The sequence below is a fragment of the Carlito syrichta genome, unplaced genomic scaffold, assembly GCF_000164805.1.
Source record: "Carlito syrichta isolate Samal-C Ts95f unplaced genomic scaffold, Tarsius_syrichta-2.0.1 Scaffold306782, whole genome shotgun sequence".
NCBI classification, from domain to species: Eukaryota; Metazoa; Chordata; class Mammalia; order Primates; family Tarsiidae; genus Carlito; species Carlito syrichta.
Window position 1 is genome coordinate 428,636 of NW_007250878.1, and position 19,197 is coordinate 447,832.

Genomic DNA, 19,197 nt, shown 5'->3' on the forward strand with positions numbered 1-19,197 from the left:
CTCAAAAAAAAAAAAAGAAAAAAAAATTTTTAATTACCTGGACATGCTGGTGCATGCCTGTAGTCACAGCTACCCAGAAGAATAAGGCAGGAGGATCGCCTGGGCCCAGAAGGTAGTAGCTGCAGTGAGCCATGATTGTACCTCTTGCTCTCCAGCCTGGAAGATAGAGTGAGACTCCAACTCAAAAAAAAAGAAAAACGGTCTTTGCCATTCAGGACCTGAGTGCTTATCAGAACTAAAAAGAGCACTGGCACCTGTTGACCCATGAGGAAGCCCTGGTACAGAGAGGAGATATGGAGCACCCGGTGCTCCAGACAGTTATAACTATAGGCAGGTCTTCCGATCTGGACTCAGTGACCTTCCTGCATTGTGAGTGGTGGAGGGACCACTGCTCGTGACTCCATATGGAGCCCCTGTTGGGGGCTCAGCAGAATCCTCACCATACCCTCACCACATGGTGTCCCCTCACCCGTCACTCCAAAATTTATAGCTGTCCCAGCTTCTCTTGCCTTTCTACCCTTCTCTTCTGTTGTTAGTAGAGAAATTACTTTGCCCAGGGCAATAATTGCACCAGGAAAATGTTATCTCCAAGTGGTAGACATTAGGCCTTCAGCATGGTGATATTGAAGTCACCTGACACTCCAAAAAACCTCTCTCACTCAGCTCTGCTTTGCTTTGACAGCAAAACACTTGACTTAAATGTACCTTTGCCTTACCAAAGGAGCATTCAGATGAGTGCCTCTCTATTTCTTGTCCTGTTATTTGTCGAAAGACAAAACTACAACAGATTTAAAGATCTTAACTGGTTTTTGCTTGTGCTTCTAGAATCAGGGAACACCTCATTCTGTTTTATAGAATGATTGTTCTGATAAGCTGAGCAGTGGAGAATGGCTTTATAGGCAGAAAAAGGCTGAAGAAAGCAGAAAAGAGAACATCGTTTCAGTACCTTGTGCAGGTTAAGCAAAGGAGACTTCCTTATGTCGGCTAAAACTGGCTTGTTCAGGTTTGTCTAGTCTCTCTCTCTTTCCTGATTTCTTGGAGAGTTAGATCAACAACTTAGCTTCCGCTTGGGGGTATGGAACTCTGGCATGAATTACTCCATCTTGGTTTGGTCTCTTGGACATAGGGCAGGATCTCAGTCCAAACCGATGGCCTCCTATAAATTTTATTTACCATTCTTCCCTTTGGTCAGGCTCTCACCTAGGTGAGAGTGTGACTAAAATCTAGGGCATCAGCACTACTCTTAGTCATCATCATTTTGACTTTTCAGTCAACACATCATTTATAGATTCATCATTTATATCTTTATTATCATGCATTTCTTGGGGTTTTCATCATTCCAGCTGGAGAGAGACCATTAGCACTCAGCAGACGGTTGCATGTGGACACTTAAGACTTTTTTGAGAGGATACAGCATATCAGGGAGACTACTATTAGAAGGATAATGCCAAGAGTTTAGAGTATGCCCTTTACCCAGGGCCCCCATGAACCAAACCAACTAAAATCAGATAGATCAAATAATGAGCTAGATGAGGAATTTACCCTTTTTAACCAAGTAGGCTGTTTGTTCATTTTTGCAACAGAGTCTCGACAATACCTGCTGTGTTTATCTATGCGTGGCAAGAAATGTTAGCAACTGCACAGATACCTCCCTGTTCAGCTAGGGAGTAGCAGTTCTGTTATCTAGCATCCCATAACTGGGTTAAATTAAAGCAAGGAGTAAGAACAAGTGGGCGTAGAAATCAGACTCCGTAAAAGAGAGCACAGTTTGAACCACAGTTGTCTTAGAAATGTTGCTGAAGTTACCCACTGGGTAGACTAAAGAATCCCTTAGGTCACATAAAGATCTAGGTTTAGAGTGACATATCATCCAACTTACTCGCAGAAGCTACTGATTGTAAAATTCTAACTACAGCATTACTCCGGCAAAAAGACATAATCTGGACAAATTTAGAGGGGTAAAAGTTGAATTTTGATGGGGAGTCATGTTCTGATGTTTTGGGAAAAGCTGTCCATACTATGGGATCTTCCACTTCTTGTTCTGGTTTGCAGTTTGAACGTCCCTGGTTATGGCATTGGGCACTTAGGTGAACTCTGTGTGGTCCACACATCAGGCATGATGCTTGTCCTTTGAAATTTACATCAAATTGTCCAGCTGTGACTGATAGGGCTTTGGGCACAAAGCAAGACTTGTTCTTAGTTGGAGAGTTGTAGACAGACATTAGCAAATACTAGAAGAATTCAGGATCCAGTTCAGTTTATAGGTAGATCATCAAAACGTGAAAGCAATGAATAGGGCTACAATCTAATAACAAGTGTACTATAATTTTTCTTCAGAAGTATAGTTTTTCTTTCTATAGTCATCCACATTACTAACAAAGATAATCAGAGTAAGACTTTGTTGGCAAAATGTGTTTAGTTTTATCAAACTTGGCTTGATTATTTACTTAAGTGCAGCAAGAGTAGTGATTGACCACATGGACTCTTTTTAAGTTGGTTTTGCAGAACTTTTGACAAGGAATCTCAGACTGAAGTTTTAACAACTACTCAAAGCTAGGAAGCCAAACCAAAGTAGGCTTTCAACTTTACCTGCAGTACCTTCTATAGATTTATTGTATGTACATTCACAAATATGACCTTACAGTAAAAGCCTTGGTAATATCAGTATTTCCAATAGTATCCTGTTATAAGGAGAACAGATTCTTATTGAACTTATGCAAATAACTATATTGCCAAAAAATAAAGAATACCTGAGTCCAAGTGTGGTAGCTCATGCCTATAATCCCAGCACTTTGGGAGGCTGAGACAAGAGGGTTGCTTGAGCCCAGGAGTTGGAAACCAGCCTGGGCGACATGGCAAGACCTTGTCTCTACCAAAAATCAGCAAGGTGTAGTGGTGCATGTCTGTAGTTCTAGCTTCTCAGATACTGAGGTGGAAGGATCGCCTAAGCCCAGGATGTCAAGGCTATGCTGAGCCATGATTGTGCCACTGCTTTCCAACCTAGGCAACAGAGGAGAGCCCGACTCAATAAATAAATAAACCTACAACTACGTTCCAAATTCTGGAGAGATCCTGTAGGGAGAAAAATAAATGTTCCAATGTTTGTTTACAAGAGTATGATTTACCAAATTGAACTTTAGATAGCCTCAAGGAAAAAGAGTTTTGTTAAATCTGGAAAACAAAATGTTAAAAGAACCAACAATGTTTTCAATTTAAAAAGCAGTAAAAACCTATAATTCTTCATCAGATCATTTAGTCTCATATAATTAATTCTTCTGCTAGATCTTGGTGAGCAGTTTCACAAACCCATCAGTTTCTTCATTAGAGTTCTGGAAATTCTTACCCAGTCCAATGGTATGATCTCAAAGTTACCAGAAACCTTATTTGTCAGTCTTTTCCATGAGTTCCTTTGAGGATGAAGCACTTTAGGATTGCAGTTACTTTTAAAAAGGCTTTTAGAAAAGCATCAGATAAAGCAATTAACTGTGGACAACACGACTTAAAAGAACCACGGTTAAAGATCTGATGATGTTCACTATAATAATTACACATCTGAGAAGGAAATTTGGTTATTTCTGAAGAATGCAACATTTTGGCATAACTGGAATTATGACTGATCTTATTTCTAGGAATTTCTTACAATTTTCAGAACACATTAATAACAAATATAAATAACCAAAAATACAGCTAAAAGAAAGTAAAACATCATTTGTTTTTGACAGTGTTTCCTATATAATTAATATATAAAACTAGTGATTAGTTTAATATTTCTCTTTTACAGAATCTTTGAGATGGTCAAGGGCCTTCTGGATTTTCCAAAGCTAATTAAAATTCAAAAGAACAATTTAGAATTTGAGAAGTTTGTCAAAAATATCAAAGGTTTAAAGCACTTGATCCAAATAGGATCACAGGTCACTGTGAATTCATAGTCATTAATTTAACCAGAATAATAACTAAAAGACTTTAAAAGACAGATACAGAAAGTTACATTGCTGTAGAAAAAAACGTAGCTCTTTAATAGAGAATACTCTGTTTTCTTAAGTAATCAAAGACCTAACAAAGACAACATGAAGCATAGGGAATCATCTTGATAAAACACAGAATCAATCTTTCCTAGTACAATTACCTAAAAGGTAAAGAAAATCCTTTTACTATTTTCTATTAAGAGCAGATCAGTACTCCAAGAAAACCTTATTTTAACAGAGAGGACCAAATTCTGGCTTTGCATCAGTGTACTTTTGATGTTAAGTCTCATTTTTTAGATGAGATCAGGTGTATTCAGGGTGATATGGCTGTAAACAAGGCCTTTCTTGTTAAAACCCCAAACTTAAAATAAGTTAGCCTACTTGACCATGAAATTCTGTTCTCTTCGTAATCCGTACGGTTTCCTCATACTCATTAATTTGTCCTATACTCTTCTTTCTCACTGTGAAATAACCAGTCACTTTACTTTAGAACAAAATTGCTCTCTTTTTCCCTTAACCAAAACTCATCCTCATATTTTATAACTTGCTTCGTAAAATGTGTTTTACTACCCTTGCATACAGAATGGTTTCCCTTGTTATTTATAGTTTTAGTTACCTTATATTAATTAGTGTTTTTAATCCATAGTGATCTTAATTTCTAGTGAAAACTCACAAGGATTTGAGCTGTCTTATATCAACATTCGTCATTTCATAATTTCTAGAAACATGTATTTCCTTAATTTTTCATGTTTATTAATACCCAAATATATTTAGTTTCTCTGTGTAGTACAAAATCAAGATGCCAAAGCATATATTCTTTAAACTTAGGGTCAGCAATTAATGTTTTAGCATTTTACTTACTTATAAATGACATTTCATGAATATCTATTACTTAATTCAACATAAAATGATTTTACAGGAGGCTGAATGTGTGCACAGGGGCCAGGTGAAGAATTTTCTTATGGCTGTAGATTTTCTTCTCAAGGCAATGGGAGCCACCAAAGACTATTGAGTAGAGAGGGTGAGGTCATCAGATCCACAGATAGAAAAGATCATCTGGGGGCTGGAGAGGCCAGTGAGGGGTGGGGCACATTTAGAACCTCACTAGGAGAGAAATAAAATGTTTCTGTTTCTGTGAAAAGGACCTGCCAAGAGAAACTTGGCACTAGCTCACTGGACATGGAGGTTAGAGGTGAGGTGTGCCCAAGTCAACCTAGGATGGGGTGAGGAGGTGGGGGATTTGGTTGAGGAAGAGACTTCAGAGGGAGGGTGGACAGGATGTGGAGGTGGGTTGGGATCAGCAGATCCGCAGGTGGATCTACCCTATCTGTCTGTGGGAGGACCTGCTTAGATGTTTTCTTCTGAGGGACGGGATCAGGGTTTGTCAGGCTCCTCCTGCAACCTCTCCTGGAAGTGAGGGCAATATTCCTTTGGGCATAAAATGTCATTGAGGGCTCTGATGCCTTCTGACATAATGTGTTTGGTTTTTTTTTTCAGATATTATAGGAAATATGTTCTAGGGTGGGGTAAGAGGTCCTGGCAAACCGTGATCATCAGGGATGTTATCCAGATGTTAGAGTTCTGTACTTCAAGGGTGCTGGAGATGCTGCCTATGCAAATCCCACTCCCGAGCCCTGGGATATATACTCCAGATGGGAGGTGTAGGGCTCTGTGCCCTTTGAGGAATTTTGCATGCAAGCTTCCTTATCCTCTCATCTGCCTCAGAGACCCCGGTGTCTCTAGGGTTCCTAGAAGCAGCCCTGGCCCTTTCAAGTGAACATTCACGTTCCGGCCCCTTCCTGCCTCCCTTCTAGTCTGGCTCCCAAGCCTTGCTAAAGCCTCCTCTCCAGCCTATCTGGTCTCTGCCAATTCTCTCCTCCTCACTCTTGCTCAGGCTGTTCCCTGGCACCCGGACTGATTCAAGGTTCAACTCAACGTCCTCCTGCCCCTCTCCTAGGTCCACTCTCCTTTAGACTTCTGTGTCGCATAATTTGACACCAGTCACTGCCATCTCTCAGTTCTGTGGTTTTGCCTTCCAGCTAGAGCAGCCTCCATGTAAGGTGGAACTTTGGTGAGTGCCCAGAAGACCTGCCTGGTGTTGGAGTTTGTATTCTGTTTCTCAGATACTGGGCTGTCTTATTCTCTGCCAGCATTTCAGGCCTGGGGCCTGGTGAAGAAGCAGGGTTATTCATCTCTTTCTAGACTCTGGCCTCAAGGCTTCTTTCCCTAGGGTTCCCAGGTGCCTTCCCATCCTCCCCTAGGGTTCCTGCTTCCATTTCTTGCTGCAGACCCAGTCCCCAAACCCCTATGCCCCACCCTCCCGACTGGGTGGTAACCCTGGCCCAAGCAGCCTTCACTGAGGGTCCACTGGGGCATTCCAAACCCCTGAGGCAAACTCTCCACCTGGAACTGATCACATCTAGAGGGCCACAGGAACAGAGACAGTACCTGGAAGGCCAGGCTCCTCTCATTTCCGTCAGCCCCTGCAGCCCCTACCCCACCCCCTGCAGAGCATCAGGGACCACAGATATCCTTACAAGACAGCATTGCTTGTGCTGTCTAACTGTATCCTAAGTATGTGCCCTGAGAGGCTCTAACTAGATGCAGACTAACTGGATTATCTCAGAGGTCCTTTTCTGAGGAAGGTGTGACCTTTCTCACAAGAGCTTTGGTGTCAGGTGCTATGGGGGTGGGGGTGGCGCATCACATGAGGTGAGGAGCAGGTAGAGGGGGTGCCAGACCCTCTTGGTAATCCTAGGGTATTTTTTGTTCTTTCAGACTGGAGGCCAGCACTGAATCTTGCTGCCCTGGACTGTGCTGATGAGACCAACATTGCAGTCTGCAGAGACTTCAACATCCTTGGCTTCCCCACTGTGCGGGTGTGTGACAAGGAAAGGGGGGAGGGCAGAGCCGGGGGTGGCACTGGCCCCACAGGTCACTGGCTGCTTGGGCTTCTCTGGCATCTTCCCAGGCTGTAAGCTCTGTGGGGTCCTCGAAACTTCTGGGACTGATTTGTTACATCACAGCCCCCGGAGCATTGTCCCTCTGCTTGATGAAACACTAGCTTTAGAGGCAGAGACAGAAAAGAAAGAGATTGATTTGATTTGGGAAAGTCTGTTCTTTATAAGGGAAAGGAGCCATGTCTAAATACATTGGATTAGGTGGATTTCAGTTGCTCTGATTTGAGCAGGGATGTGATCATCACTTGGGTTTCAAGAGCCCATCTTCTGGGGTCCTCCTCAGTTTCTTTCCTTCCTGGCCTCTAAGTCTTAGAGGTCTGATCTAACACTATAAAACCAGGATTTCGGCTCTTATCCCTCCATGGGCAGCAGGATCAGACTTCAGGAGCCTAATCAGACTTTCAGGTCCCCCAGAAAGAGACCCCAGAGATTTTGGCAAGCCTCATTCTCATCAAGCAAGTGCCATGAACCAGAAGTAGCTGAGAAGGGACTGTCCGGGAGCCTTATCCCGTTGTGGAAATGCCAGTGCCTCAGGCAGCAGGGCTCCCTGGCATCACACCCAAGGCATGAGGACCCTGTCACCCCAGCTGTGGCAGAAAGTGGCACGAGTTCTGTGATGATGCTTACCTGCCAGCCTGTTCACCGCAGGGCATCAACAGCATAATTAATATCTGAACAACTCCCAAGGCTCTCAATAAGGAGGCCCTGGACAGCCCAGGGCAGCAAAGCTGCTGCAGTGACAGTGAGGGCCCTCCCTAGGCCTCAGACCTGACTCTAGTCCAATCAGTTTTCTTCCAGTTTAGAGAAGCTAAATTCACATCTCTGTCTCTCCATCTCCAGCTATAAATAATACACTGGCTCCCACCAGAATGGCATCTAGAAAAGCAGTTTCCCCTATAGTCATTAAAAATAATCAGGAAATGCCTTTGCAAGCTGGAATGCCAAGCATTGTCCCTGGAACAAGATATCTCTGCACTCAGGGGCCTCCAGGTTCAAGTAGAACTGTGAGCCAGAATTAAGGCTAATTATCCCAGTGGCATTCTTCCAGAAAGCAATCCCTTGGCTCCACTAGGGATCTCCAGCTCTAAGTCTATGTGACCTTCCTGTTCCTCGAGCCCAGTGAAACCCCACTGGATTCAGGGGCTCCGTATTCCATAGAGACCTCTTCTTACACTGTTACCACTTAGGGTCAGGGCCTAGGGCCTAGGGCCCAGGACCCAGATCTAGCTGAGGTTGGCTGTTCTGGGGACAGTGTTGTGAGCCAGCTACTGCCATGTTGCTGAGAGGTGGCAGCAGAAAGGCTGCTTGTCAATCATCTCTTTAAAGTAAGAGACATCGCCCTCTCCTTGGCCCCAAGATATGTAACTGAAAATACTCAAGTGGGGCACTCTGTTTCTATGGCTGAACTAGGGTGAGCCGCCCTGGGTAGGGAGCTCTGGGAAAACCACTGTGGCAGCAGATGCCATCATCCACAGACTGAGGTTTTTCTCCCTATGAGGTCTGAGCATGGGGGTCCAGCCAGTGCCCACCCCCAGGAGAGGGGTTGGCAATGGACGGTGGCCAGGCCAGGACATCTTACTGGAATTCTGTAGGACTTGACTCCTGGAACTTTCTGATTCTGCCGGGAGAGGCTGGGCTCGACAGGTGTGGAGGAGGTGGCCCAGGCCCAGGCGAACCAGAAGCTCCTCAGTGCCTACCCACATCACGCAGCACACGCAGCCAGGATGCCTCAGGTGATTAATCATCTCCTGTACTGCCCAGCTGGCTGTGGGAGGGGCAGGGAGGGCCATCAGCCAGGCTTCTCAGCCTCCCTGCCTCCAGCCAGACAGTACCTGGCTAGGCCACCTGTCCATTTCTTGAGCTCTCCAAAGACCAAGGTTGTAGTGTCCCTATCTCTCCTGAGGAATCTACAGCTCAGTTTTGGCCAGCGGGGAGGCATTCAGTGCCCTGTTCTCAGGATTTCAGACCATGGGCTAAGCAGTTCAGGCTGTTGGTGGGTCTCTGCTGTAGGATCCCATGTGGTGGCTTTCAAACATTATTTTTACTGTGACCTACAGTAAAAATAAGAAATACCCATTTTACACTGTGACCCCAAAGTTGGTTTCTATCGATTATCACTTTTTAAAAAGTTTCATAAAACAACATTTTTTTTTTAGTCGAGGTCTCACTGTGTTACCCAGACTGGAGTGCAGAGGCACAATTATGGCTCATCGCAGCCTCAGCCTCAACCTTCTGGGATCAGGCATCTTTCTACCTCAGCCTCCTGAGTATTGGGACTACAGCTGCATCCCACCACACCCAGCTAATTTTAAAAATTTTTTTGTAGAGACGAATCTTAATATGTTGGCCAGGTGGTCTTGAAATCCTGACCTCAAGCAATCCTTCCATCCCAGCCTCTCAAAGTGCTGGGATTACAGGTTGTAAGCTACCCTCCCGGCCAACATTTATTCTTACTAACTGCTTTACACTCTGATGTTTTCTGTTCTATACTTAAAAAAAAATACTGACTTTGATTCACTAAATTGATTTGACTACTTACTACTAGATTGCTTCTAGTGTTTGGAAAACACTACTGAAACAGATTTTAGATCTCAGAGATCCTGGCCCATTAAGAGCCTGGTGTGCCTATGGACATCATGGGCAGAATCCCTAGAAAGCAAGAGCCGCCCTGGGGTCTATGCCATGGCCAGCAGGCCAGAGAGAGCCTTGTTGCCCTGTCTGCTGCCCCTTGGGGACTGGAGGCTATCCTGGCAATAAAGAGCCCTAAGGTGAGGACACATGTTGAGCAGGGGGCAGAGAGAGTGTGGACAGGCCCACACAGGAGTCTGGCTTCCCCCAGTGGCATGTGTCACTGTCCTTTTCCTCTCCCTCCTGCCCCTTGTCACCATGAGCTAAGAGTGAACTTCCACCAGTCCAGCCTGTTTAGCAAACACCTGGCCCTGAAGGGTGCGCCAGCTGTGTCAGTCCCCAGCAGGCTGGAGCCAGAGCCCAGCAGGAAGAAAGCAAAGGAGTGGAGAGGGCAGGGCTCTTTTGCAGCAGGTTCCAGCTGGAGCTTGGGGACATCAAGGCTGGAACTTCTGGGGCAAGGGCTTCTCCATGGGCCACGGGAGTGTCCTTCAGTGGGTGTTGGAATAGGACCCTTTATGGCCAAAGGTCTGGCTGGAATAAGAGTACATAGGACAACAACATGGGGAGGGAGAGGGTCCCTTTCTGAGTTTCTGAGAGGATCATGGCTGTAGGTTCAGATCCTGACCCACTGCTTACTCTCTGTGGCTTGGGAAGTCACCCGACAGTGCTCCATCCATGGGCCTTAGTTTTCCTGTGTATGCAAATGGGTGGTAATATCCACCTTGGAAGATTGTTGTCAGGTATGAAGTGAGGTCTCACATATAAAAGTGCTGAGATGCTGGTGTTATTCGGGGTTCAGTAAACAGTTTTTTCCTTCCTGTTGTCCCATCTACTTCTGGGTCATCCCATGGGTCTGCTAGACTATCCACCTACCAGCAGCTGTTGAGTGTCTGCTGGGTGCACAGCACTGTGCACACCATGTGGGAGAGGCCAGAAACATCAGACATGGCTTCTATCTTCAAGGACATGCAGAGCCAGCCAGTAATAAATAGCAATGATCCATACCCCATGAGTGCTGCCCGGGTCAGCTGGGCTCCCTGAACTCTCTTCCTGTGCATTAAAGAATTTTGTGTAGGAGGGGGCTTCCACTTGGTTTCAAAGGACACATGGGTTCTGGACGACACTTAACAGTAGCTAGTGGGTGGACCATCTAGAACTCAGCAGCCCTATGGGATGTCCCAGGAAGTAGACGGCACAATAGGAAAGAAAAAACTAACATTTATTGAACCCCAAATAACACCAGCATCTCAGCGCTTTCACGTGTGAGACCTCACTTCATACCTGACAACAACCTTCTAAGGTGGATATTATCACCCATTTGTACAGACAGGGAAACTGAGGCCCATGGCTGGAGCACTGTCAAGTGGCTTCCCAAGCCACATAGAGTAGGCAGTGGGCCAGGATCTGACTCCCCATCACGATCCCCTCAGAACCTCAGAAAGGGAAAAAATTCCCTCTCTCCCTCCCCACACCGTTGCTTTCATGGGGTCTGACGAGGAGAGAAGAACTGGGCAGGCCTCACAGGAGGAGAGAAGGTGAGAGCCCTGGGGGGCAGGGCTGTTTGGTGTGCTGAGGAGGCTGCTCTGATTGAGTAGAAGCTCAAGTTCAGGGGTGAGGCAGGATTGGGAAGGAGGAAGCTCAGGAATGATGGGACCTTGAATGCAAGGCGAGGAGTGCAGATGCCCTGTGGGGGTGTAGAGTCTGGGCTTCTATCTTCTGTGGCTCTTGCTAGAAGGTGAGTTGTCAGGGAGGAGGGCAGGACTCAGAAAGATGTCTCCTCCCTTTCTCTGGAACAAGGAGACGGGCTCCTATCTCTGCCGTCGCTTGCTGCCTCCCTGCATCTTCTCCACTGATAGTTCACAGCCTGGAAAGTAGTTAAGGTTGTGGATCCTTAGGGGCTTACCCTGAAATGTTTGGAGACTGGATCATTTTCCTTGAAACTTTTCATAAAGCTTGAATTCGACTGTAATCCCAGCACTTTGGGGGGCCAAGACAGAAGGATCACTTGAGGCCAGAAATTTCAGTCCAGCAACATAACAAGAGACAGGGCAACATAGCAAGATCCCATCTCTCCAAAAAATAGTAATAATAAAATTAAATGTTGTTTGAAAGCTTGAATTCAACACCATTGATCCAGCCATCTTCCTCACTGCCACTAAGGCTTGCTTTTGAAGACACAGTTCTGGTCTTATCATGTTGCTCTTCCTCATATCTCTTCCGTGGCTCCCCGCTGCCTACGGATAATGTCCAAACTCACTGCATTTGAGGCCTTCCAGGAATGGTCCCCTGTCCTCCACTCCAGTTACAAAGGAGTTCAACCTGAACTCTCCACTGCCCCTGCTCATCTGCCTCTGGCCAGGAGGCAGGATGGCAATGTATTCACCTCTGTGAGTCCCACAGTGCCTGGCTGGAGAGTGTGCTTTCTGTTCAACCCTGTTGGCCCCAGGCAGCAGTTGCTCCATAGGTTCATGAAGACAAGCCTGGTACCATCTGGTTTCCAAAAGCTACAGGATAAGGGAAGGCAGGAGCTCCTGTGCAAAGGACAGGGATGATGCCGCCTGCTCCGGAGAACAACTCACTTCTAGAGTCTTAATTGCCCGTTTCCAGGGAGTTGTGGTGGTTTCCCTTGGGCAGGGCACACGCCTCCCACCGCTGGCATCATAAGAGTGCATTTTAATAAGGGAACAAAAATGTGCCCTGACTAGATTTCCACATGAGCTTCCAGGATGATCAAAGGGCAGAGGTTCCCTTTTCAGCTGAACAGACATCTACTGAGTCATGCCAGGCACTGTGGAGCTTGTAGAGGTGAATACACTGCCGTCCTGCCTCCTGGTCAGAGGTGGGTGAGCGGGACAGTGGAGACTTCAGGTTGACGTCCTTTGTAATCAGAGTGGAGGGCATGGGGACAGATCCTGAAAGGCCTCGAATGCAGTGAGATTGGACATTATCCATAGGCAGTGGGGAGTCACGGAAGAGATACAAGGAAGAGCAACAGGATAAGACCAGAACTGTGCCTTCAAAAGCGAGCCTTAGTGGCAGTGAGGAAGATGGCTAGAGAATGATGGGACTGCGTGTAGTAACATTTCAGAGTGTAGAAAGAATGAACAGGTAGGGACTGATGCAGTAGGCCAGAAGTAGGTCATCTCCTATCGGCCCTGTCTAGACAAGGCAGGTGGAGGAGGAGAGGACTGTGGAAGAGGTACCTCAGAGGTCGATTCACGAGACTGTTGTCACGAGACTGTTGGCTGACGGGATAGTGGGGCTGGTGGGCGGGGGACATGCTGATGTGGGCAGCAGAGAGGAGGGCCAATGACTGGCTGAGATGGGAAGCAGGTGGTGGCAAGCAGGTTGGGGGAGGGGCCGTTCAGTGGTGGAACTGTGTGTGGGCAGAGGCGTACCCTGACACCTGAGTGGAGGCCAACAGTAGGAGCCGGAAGCCTAGGACTGGTGAGGACCTGAGGCAGAGGGTTCAGATTGCAAATCATTTGGACAATGTAATTGACTTTGGCAAGGGAGAAATGATAGGTTTGTTCATTGATCCCTTTGAATAATATGCATTCAGAAGCATAGATTGAGTGCTGTCTTTGTAACAGTGCCTTCAAGAACTTCTTAAAGAGAAGAATGCCATGATCTGAGGTGTGACTGTAGGAGAGGCCAGGGGCAGGAGATGGCAAGAACAGCGGGCACAGGAAAGTGATCAAGGGTGATGCTAGGACAAGGGCAAGGGTGCCCAGATGGGCTGGTCATTGTTGGGCAAACCAGGGAGGGTGGTGACAGAAAAACAAAGGAGAGCAGAGCATCAATAAAATGTAGTACAGGCTGGGCTTGGTGGGTCACACCTGTAATCCCAGCACTTTATAAGGCCAGGGTGGGAGGATCACTTGAGGTTTGGAATTTGAGACCCACCTGGGTGACATAGTAAGACCCCATCTCAAAAATAAAATAAAATAAAAATTAGCTGGGTGTGGTGGCATACACCTATAGTTCCAGCTACTGGTGGTGGGGGGTGAGGGACAGTGATGAGGTAGGAGAATTGCTTGAGCCCAGGAGGCTGCAGTGAGCTATGATCATGCCATTATACTCTAGCCTGGGTAGCAGAGCAAGAACCCATCACTTAAAAAAAAAGACCCAAACTTTACCTGTATGATATCCACTCGTATACCTAATCCCGAATTGTACCCCACATCTTTAAAATAAAATATTAAAAATAAATAAATAGAAAGAAAAAGAAAGAAAGAAAATGTGGCACAAAAAAATGACTAACACTGGCCATGGAAGGCAAAGCAGGCAGGAACAGCATCAGATGCTGCAGAGAGGCAAGCCTGGGGCAATGTCACTGGATTAGCTGAGGAGGTCACCCCTGAGCCTCCCTGGAACAGCTTCAGCCCAGCAGGAGACAAGAGCCAAAGCTGACTGGTCATGGGGGCAGAGAGAGAAGTCCACAGGAAGGGACAGGGACTGTCTTGAGAAAGTTGACGGTGCAGGGACGGACATAGGAGATGCAATCTCTGGTGGAGAAAAGGGACCTGTCTGCATTCCCAGCCTCCTCCCATCTTTTTTTTTGTAAATATAGTTGAAGAGAACTGGAATCAGTCTGTAAGCCTAGGAAAAGGGATGATGAAAGAGAGACTGACAGGAAAGTTCCTGAAGTACATGAGGAGGGTGTGTGGGAGCAGAGCTCAGGGGGTGACATTGCTCCAGAAGGTCAACTGGAAGCTTCCGGGGACAGAAGGGAAGGCCAAGTGATGCCACAGCAGTAACTGGAGGTGGAGTAGAGCCTTTGCTTTAACCTGCACCTCAGGAGAGGGGCTCTTGGGGTCCCTGCATCCCCCCAGGTCACTCTGGCCAACTGAGGCTCCTGGTCCAACTCCAACCTGCCCGTGTCTGGGGCCTTGAGAGACTGAGCTGAGGTCATGAGAGGCTGCTTTTTGGTGGAGGTGAGGCTAGCCCCTTTTATTACAGGCACTTGGGTGACCTGTTGGTTGATAGCAAAAAATGACCATGCTACTTTTCAGGACTAAAAATCATAACTGTAGCTGAGCGAAAGCAACATGGTTCAAGGCCTCCTGATATCAGTGGAAGCCAGTGGAATCCTATCCCAGCTGTGCAGAAACAAGGGCACTCCCTGTGAATGATAGCTCAAAGTAAACCCTAGATAGTTGGGGTTTCAGTTTTGTATCTGACAAGCAATGTCAGTCTATAAATGCCTTACCATGCATTGTCAACTTGACCTCATATCATTATCCAGGAAGTTTGTGATTATTTTTATAAGCATTAGAATAACATAACTTTATTAGGCCCATAAAATTCAGTAACTGTAAGAGGACACTATTATACATATGTGTGGTGTGTGTAAGTAGATGGTTTTAATACAGAATGTAAGTTTATATTAATATTTCCAAAAGGAGACAATAAAGCAGTGAGTAGGAGTAAGGGTCCCAGTGAGGTCAGAGGGCTCTGAAGGCTGCAGGTAGGCAGAGGGGTGGCTTCTCTGCAGTTTGTTCCTCCTGTGGGAGGGGGGCAGGTGACCTCCAGATTTTAGTTTTCTGCATACAGATGGCCAGAACAAACAAGTCCTAGATGATCGGTGATTCCTCATGTTTAAAGTATGTGAAGAAGGAAAGGGGGTGAGGATGATGCATTAATAGATTCCCTGCTGTATGCACAGCTACTATGCTAAGCACTTTGGGTGTATTGTCATTGAATCCTCACAACAATTCTTCAGTTGTATCACCCTCATTTCAAAGATGAAAACACTAAAGCTCAGAGCAGTGGATGGCTTGCCCAAGGTCACACTGCAAGAACCTTAGCAGGGCCAAGCCTTGAACCAGGTCTGCCAGACCCATGGCTTGCCCCTCAGCCACCAGCTTGGGATAAGGCCACGTGGCCATGCTGTTGGAGGCAGAGGCCCGAGGTAGCTAGAAGTGGCCCCGAGCTTAGGGTCCTCAGGGAGAAACCCCTTCCCAGCCTGCAGGCCCTCCCTCAGGCAGATAAGTAGCCAGCTGTCAGGGCGCCTCAGCTGTGTTTCCTCCCAAGCTGAGAAAGCCCAGGCAGGTGCCTTGGCAGCTACCTAGTACCCAGGCAGAAACCTAGATTGTAAGGAGTTGTCCTCTGTTCCCTCTGTCTTCTTGCCCCAAGGAGATGACAGACTAGGCCTGGGGCATGATGTACATGGGAAAGAGGACAAAGCGATGTGTTAAGTCAACAAGACTGTAGCAAGGTTTGTTTCTCCAGGGGCTTAGGCCCACCCTCAAGAGGACCTGTTCTGGAGACCCCTCCCTTGGTTGAGTGTCTGCTGTGCTGCACTGGGAGTTCTCAGTGGATGGAGACACCAGCCTTGAAACAACTTCTATTTTTTTTTTTTTTTTGAGTTGAGGTCTTACTCTGTCACCCAGGCTAGAGTGCAGTGGCACAATCACTGTTCACTGCAGTCTTGACTTTCTGGGTCCAGGTTATCCTTCCGCCACAGCCTCTTGAGTAGCTGGGACTACAGGTGTGTACCACCATCCCTGGCTGATTTTTAAAATTTTTTTATAAAGGCGAGGTCTCACTATGTTGCCTAGCCTAGTCTTGAACTCCTTGGGCTCAAATAGTCCTCCCCTCTCAGCTTCCCAAAGCACTGAGATTACAGACATGAGCCACCACTCCCAGTTTGAAGCTTCTTTTTTCCAAGATAAGGAGCAGGGACAAGTTGACATAGAAGAAAGCTGACATTTTCCAAGGGTGGATAAATGACTCCACTTTATTTTTTCAGATGGGTCTGCAAGGAAAACAGTAAGGATACTTCATCACCCATTCACCTAATACATGCCTGTGTGTGATGCTGTGCTAGGTATGGGTGCCTTAGAGCAGAGGTCCCCAACCCCTAGCCATGGACCATTACTGGTCCATGGGCTGTTAGGAACTGGGCTGCACAGCAGGAGGTGAGTGGGCAAAACTTCCTGTAGTTGTCTTCTTGCCCCAGGGATTTTATGACTGCTCCCCCTCGCTTGCATTACTGCCTGAGCTCCACCTCCTATCAGATCAGCTGCAGTATTACATTCTCATAGGAGCGTGAGCCTTGTGAACTGTATATGCAAGGGATCTAAGTTGCACCTTTCTTATGAGACTCTAATGCCTGATCATCTGAGGTGGAGCTGAGACAGTGATGCTATATATTTTATTATATACTATTACAATGTAATAATAATAGAAATAAAATGCACAATAAATGTAATGTGCTTCAGTCATCCTGAAACTATCCTACCCCTCACCCCCATCCATGGAAAAATTGTCTCCCGTGAAACTGGTCCCTAGTGCCCAAAAGGCTGGGGACCACTGCCTTAGAGGAGTGGCCCCTCTGGAGTAAATTGTGTGGGCTGCTACCTGCTAATTTCTGGTGCTTCAGAGCTGGGGGTGGGGTGGGGTATGTGGCTGCGAGTAGGGAACGGGGTCCTGCTCCCAGAGCAAAGCCTCCCTGTTCCCTGTTGTACAGCTGAAGAAACTGAGGCTCAAAAAAGTTTAGTGAGTTGCCTAGTCACCCCGTTGAATAAATAGCTAGGCCATAAATGCAGATTGTGAGACAACTGTCTTGTGCTCTGAGCCACTGTGCATCACTGACTCTCACCTGTGTGTTTGCTTTCAGTTCTTTAAGGCCTTTTCCAAGGATGGCTTAGGAGCAACATTGCCAGGTAGGTGTCCTGGTCCTGGTTGTCCTGCTGGCATGTCAGTGTCCTCCTCTCCCTGCCTCCCTCTTTCACTATTGGAGTGAAGAAAGCCCTGACAATTGGTGAGGTCTGCAAGGGTGGGAGGTCCTGACTTGTGTTTTCCATGCCGTGTTCTCCCAGTCAGCCCGGGAGATGCCTTAGGGAAAGCTGGGCCAAAAAAGCCCTTCAGGTGGACCACAACCCAGAGTCCTGGGGTGGGGGTAGGGGTACCAGGTTTCCAGAAGAGCCTTTACATCTCAGTGAGGGTGCCACCCAGAGGGAGACAGACAGCCCCCAGGGAAAGCCCTTGAGGATCCCAGTTCTGAGGGGCTCTCGCCTCCTCTCCAAGGGGTGGATCTCCTTGCTTTCTTAGGGTCACAGGAGGAGCCCCAGCCCCCATTCCTCTAATTCAAAGAAGGTCTGACATTGTCTTTCTTTCCAGAACTAGGTAGCGCCTGGGCCCTGTGTTGCTCTCCGCCTCTCCTGACACTCCCCTCATGCCCATGTTTCTTTACAGTGGCTGGTGCTGACGTGCAGACGCTGCGGGAGAGGCTCATCGACGCCCTGGGGTCCCATCGTGACACATGGCCCCTGGCCTGTCCCCCACTGGAGCCTGCCAAGTAAGTTGGGCTGTGGCAGGCTTAGCACAGTGTGGGCCAGGGTCCCCACCTGGGAGGGGGCAGTGGGCACAGCAGGGTAGGGGACCCAGGTTGATTCTTCCTGCTGGTTTTGCCCATAGGGCAAACACCCCAGTCTGCCAGAGCCACTGCAGAGTGACTGGTGGCAGGCTTCCTACTGCTGCAGATCCCAGCCAAGGAGCCCTGTCTTCCTGGGACTGACAGAAGGGTACAGGAACCCTCCCACCAGATGGGAAGAAAAAGATGGGCAGGGGTCTCCAGGTCACCCCTGCTGCTGCTGCTCATCACCTGTCCTGAGAGTGTGGGGGTTCAGCAGGGTTTCACATGATCTAACCCAGGAAGACCCCTGAGATTTGGCACAGTCATGGAAGAAAAGGAGGACAAATAATTTCATGGAAAAGTGGGGATGGGGGAGCTCAGAAGAATAAAACCCTGCCTCTGTAAACTGAAGGTGGTCATTTTTCTGAGAAGTGGTTGTGCCGGGTGTGAGTGGCCCATGGCTTCCTGAGCTACAGAGCCTCAGTTACAATGGCTGGTGTCCTATATCCATCAGCCAGGGCAGGCTTTCCGGGTTACCTATTTTCTAGGAAGTTGAGGACAATCAGGTTTGCCCAGTCTCTCCCAAAGAGGGAGGCAGGCAGATTGAAAACACTAGGTCCCCCACTTCTGGCTGAGAACTCAAGATAGGAAAGTGCCCACCTCGGGGGACTCTAGCCAAGAAGGAACATATCCAAGGACTAGCAGGGACTGCGAGAGGGAGCCCAGCCTGGAGCACAGTGGAGGTCCTAGGTGGTAAGGCCTCACGAGGCTGCTGTTATGCTCGAAGGCATTCCATGTTTGTGTGTTGGTGCTTTCAAAGCCATAGCCCTGCTGAGAGTTCATGCTTCCAAGTGGCAGTCAGGGTTGACTCCAACTCACAATGACTTCTTGTCACTTTCCCAATTCCTCCATCCTCCCAGAGGGCCTCCACAGTCTTGACGTGGTTTGGGGTTCCACACCCAGACCCCATCTCTCCAGGAAGCATCCATGCCAAGCTGTGCCCTGGTCCTTGCTTCTTCCATTTCTCAATAACTGTGTCTGTCTCTTTCTTATACATACAAATACATCCCTCATGGTGCATTTTCAGGCCTGGGGACCTCAAATGCAACAAATCAGGCAAATCTGCCACTCTCTTGCAAGGTGATTCTTTTTAAAGGACATTAGGAAGGAGACAGGGTGTGTGATGAAAGGTGAGCTGCCTCTTCTGGAAGTCTGAAGATGAGAGTCAGAGAGGTGCTCGCCTCATGTGGGACTTGCTCTTCTGCCAGCCTCCAGAAGGTCC

General features: G+C 47.5%; 1 protein-coding gene across 2 annotated transcripts in view; it reads left to right on the top strand.

Annotated features, from left to right (window-relative positions):
- QSOX1 (quiescin sulfhydryl oxidase 1) overlaps positions 1-19,197 on the top strand; it is a 42,440-nt gene that overhangs the window by 4,267 nt on the left and 18,976 nt on the right. For both annotated transcript variants that reach the window (XM_008063366.2, XM_008063365.2), the window contains exons 2-4: positions 6,744-6,844; positions 17,178-17,223; positions 17,756-17,858. In XM_008063366.2, coding sequence (XP_008061557.1) covers positions 6,744-6,844; positions 17,178-17,223; positions 17,756-17,858 — 250 coding nt within the window. The remainder of the gene's footprint in view (positions 1-6,743; positions 6,845-17,177; positions 17,224-17,755; positions 17,859-19,197) is intronic.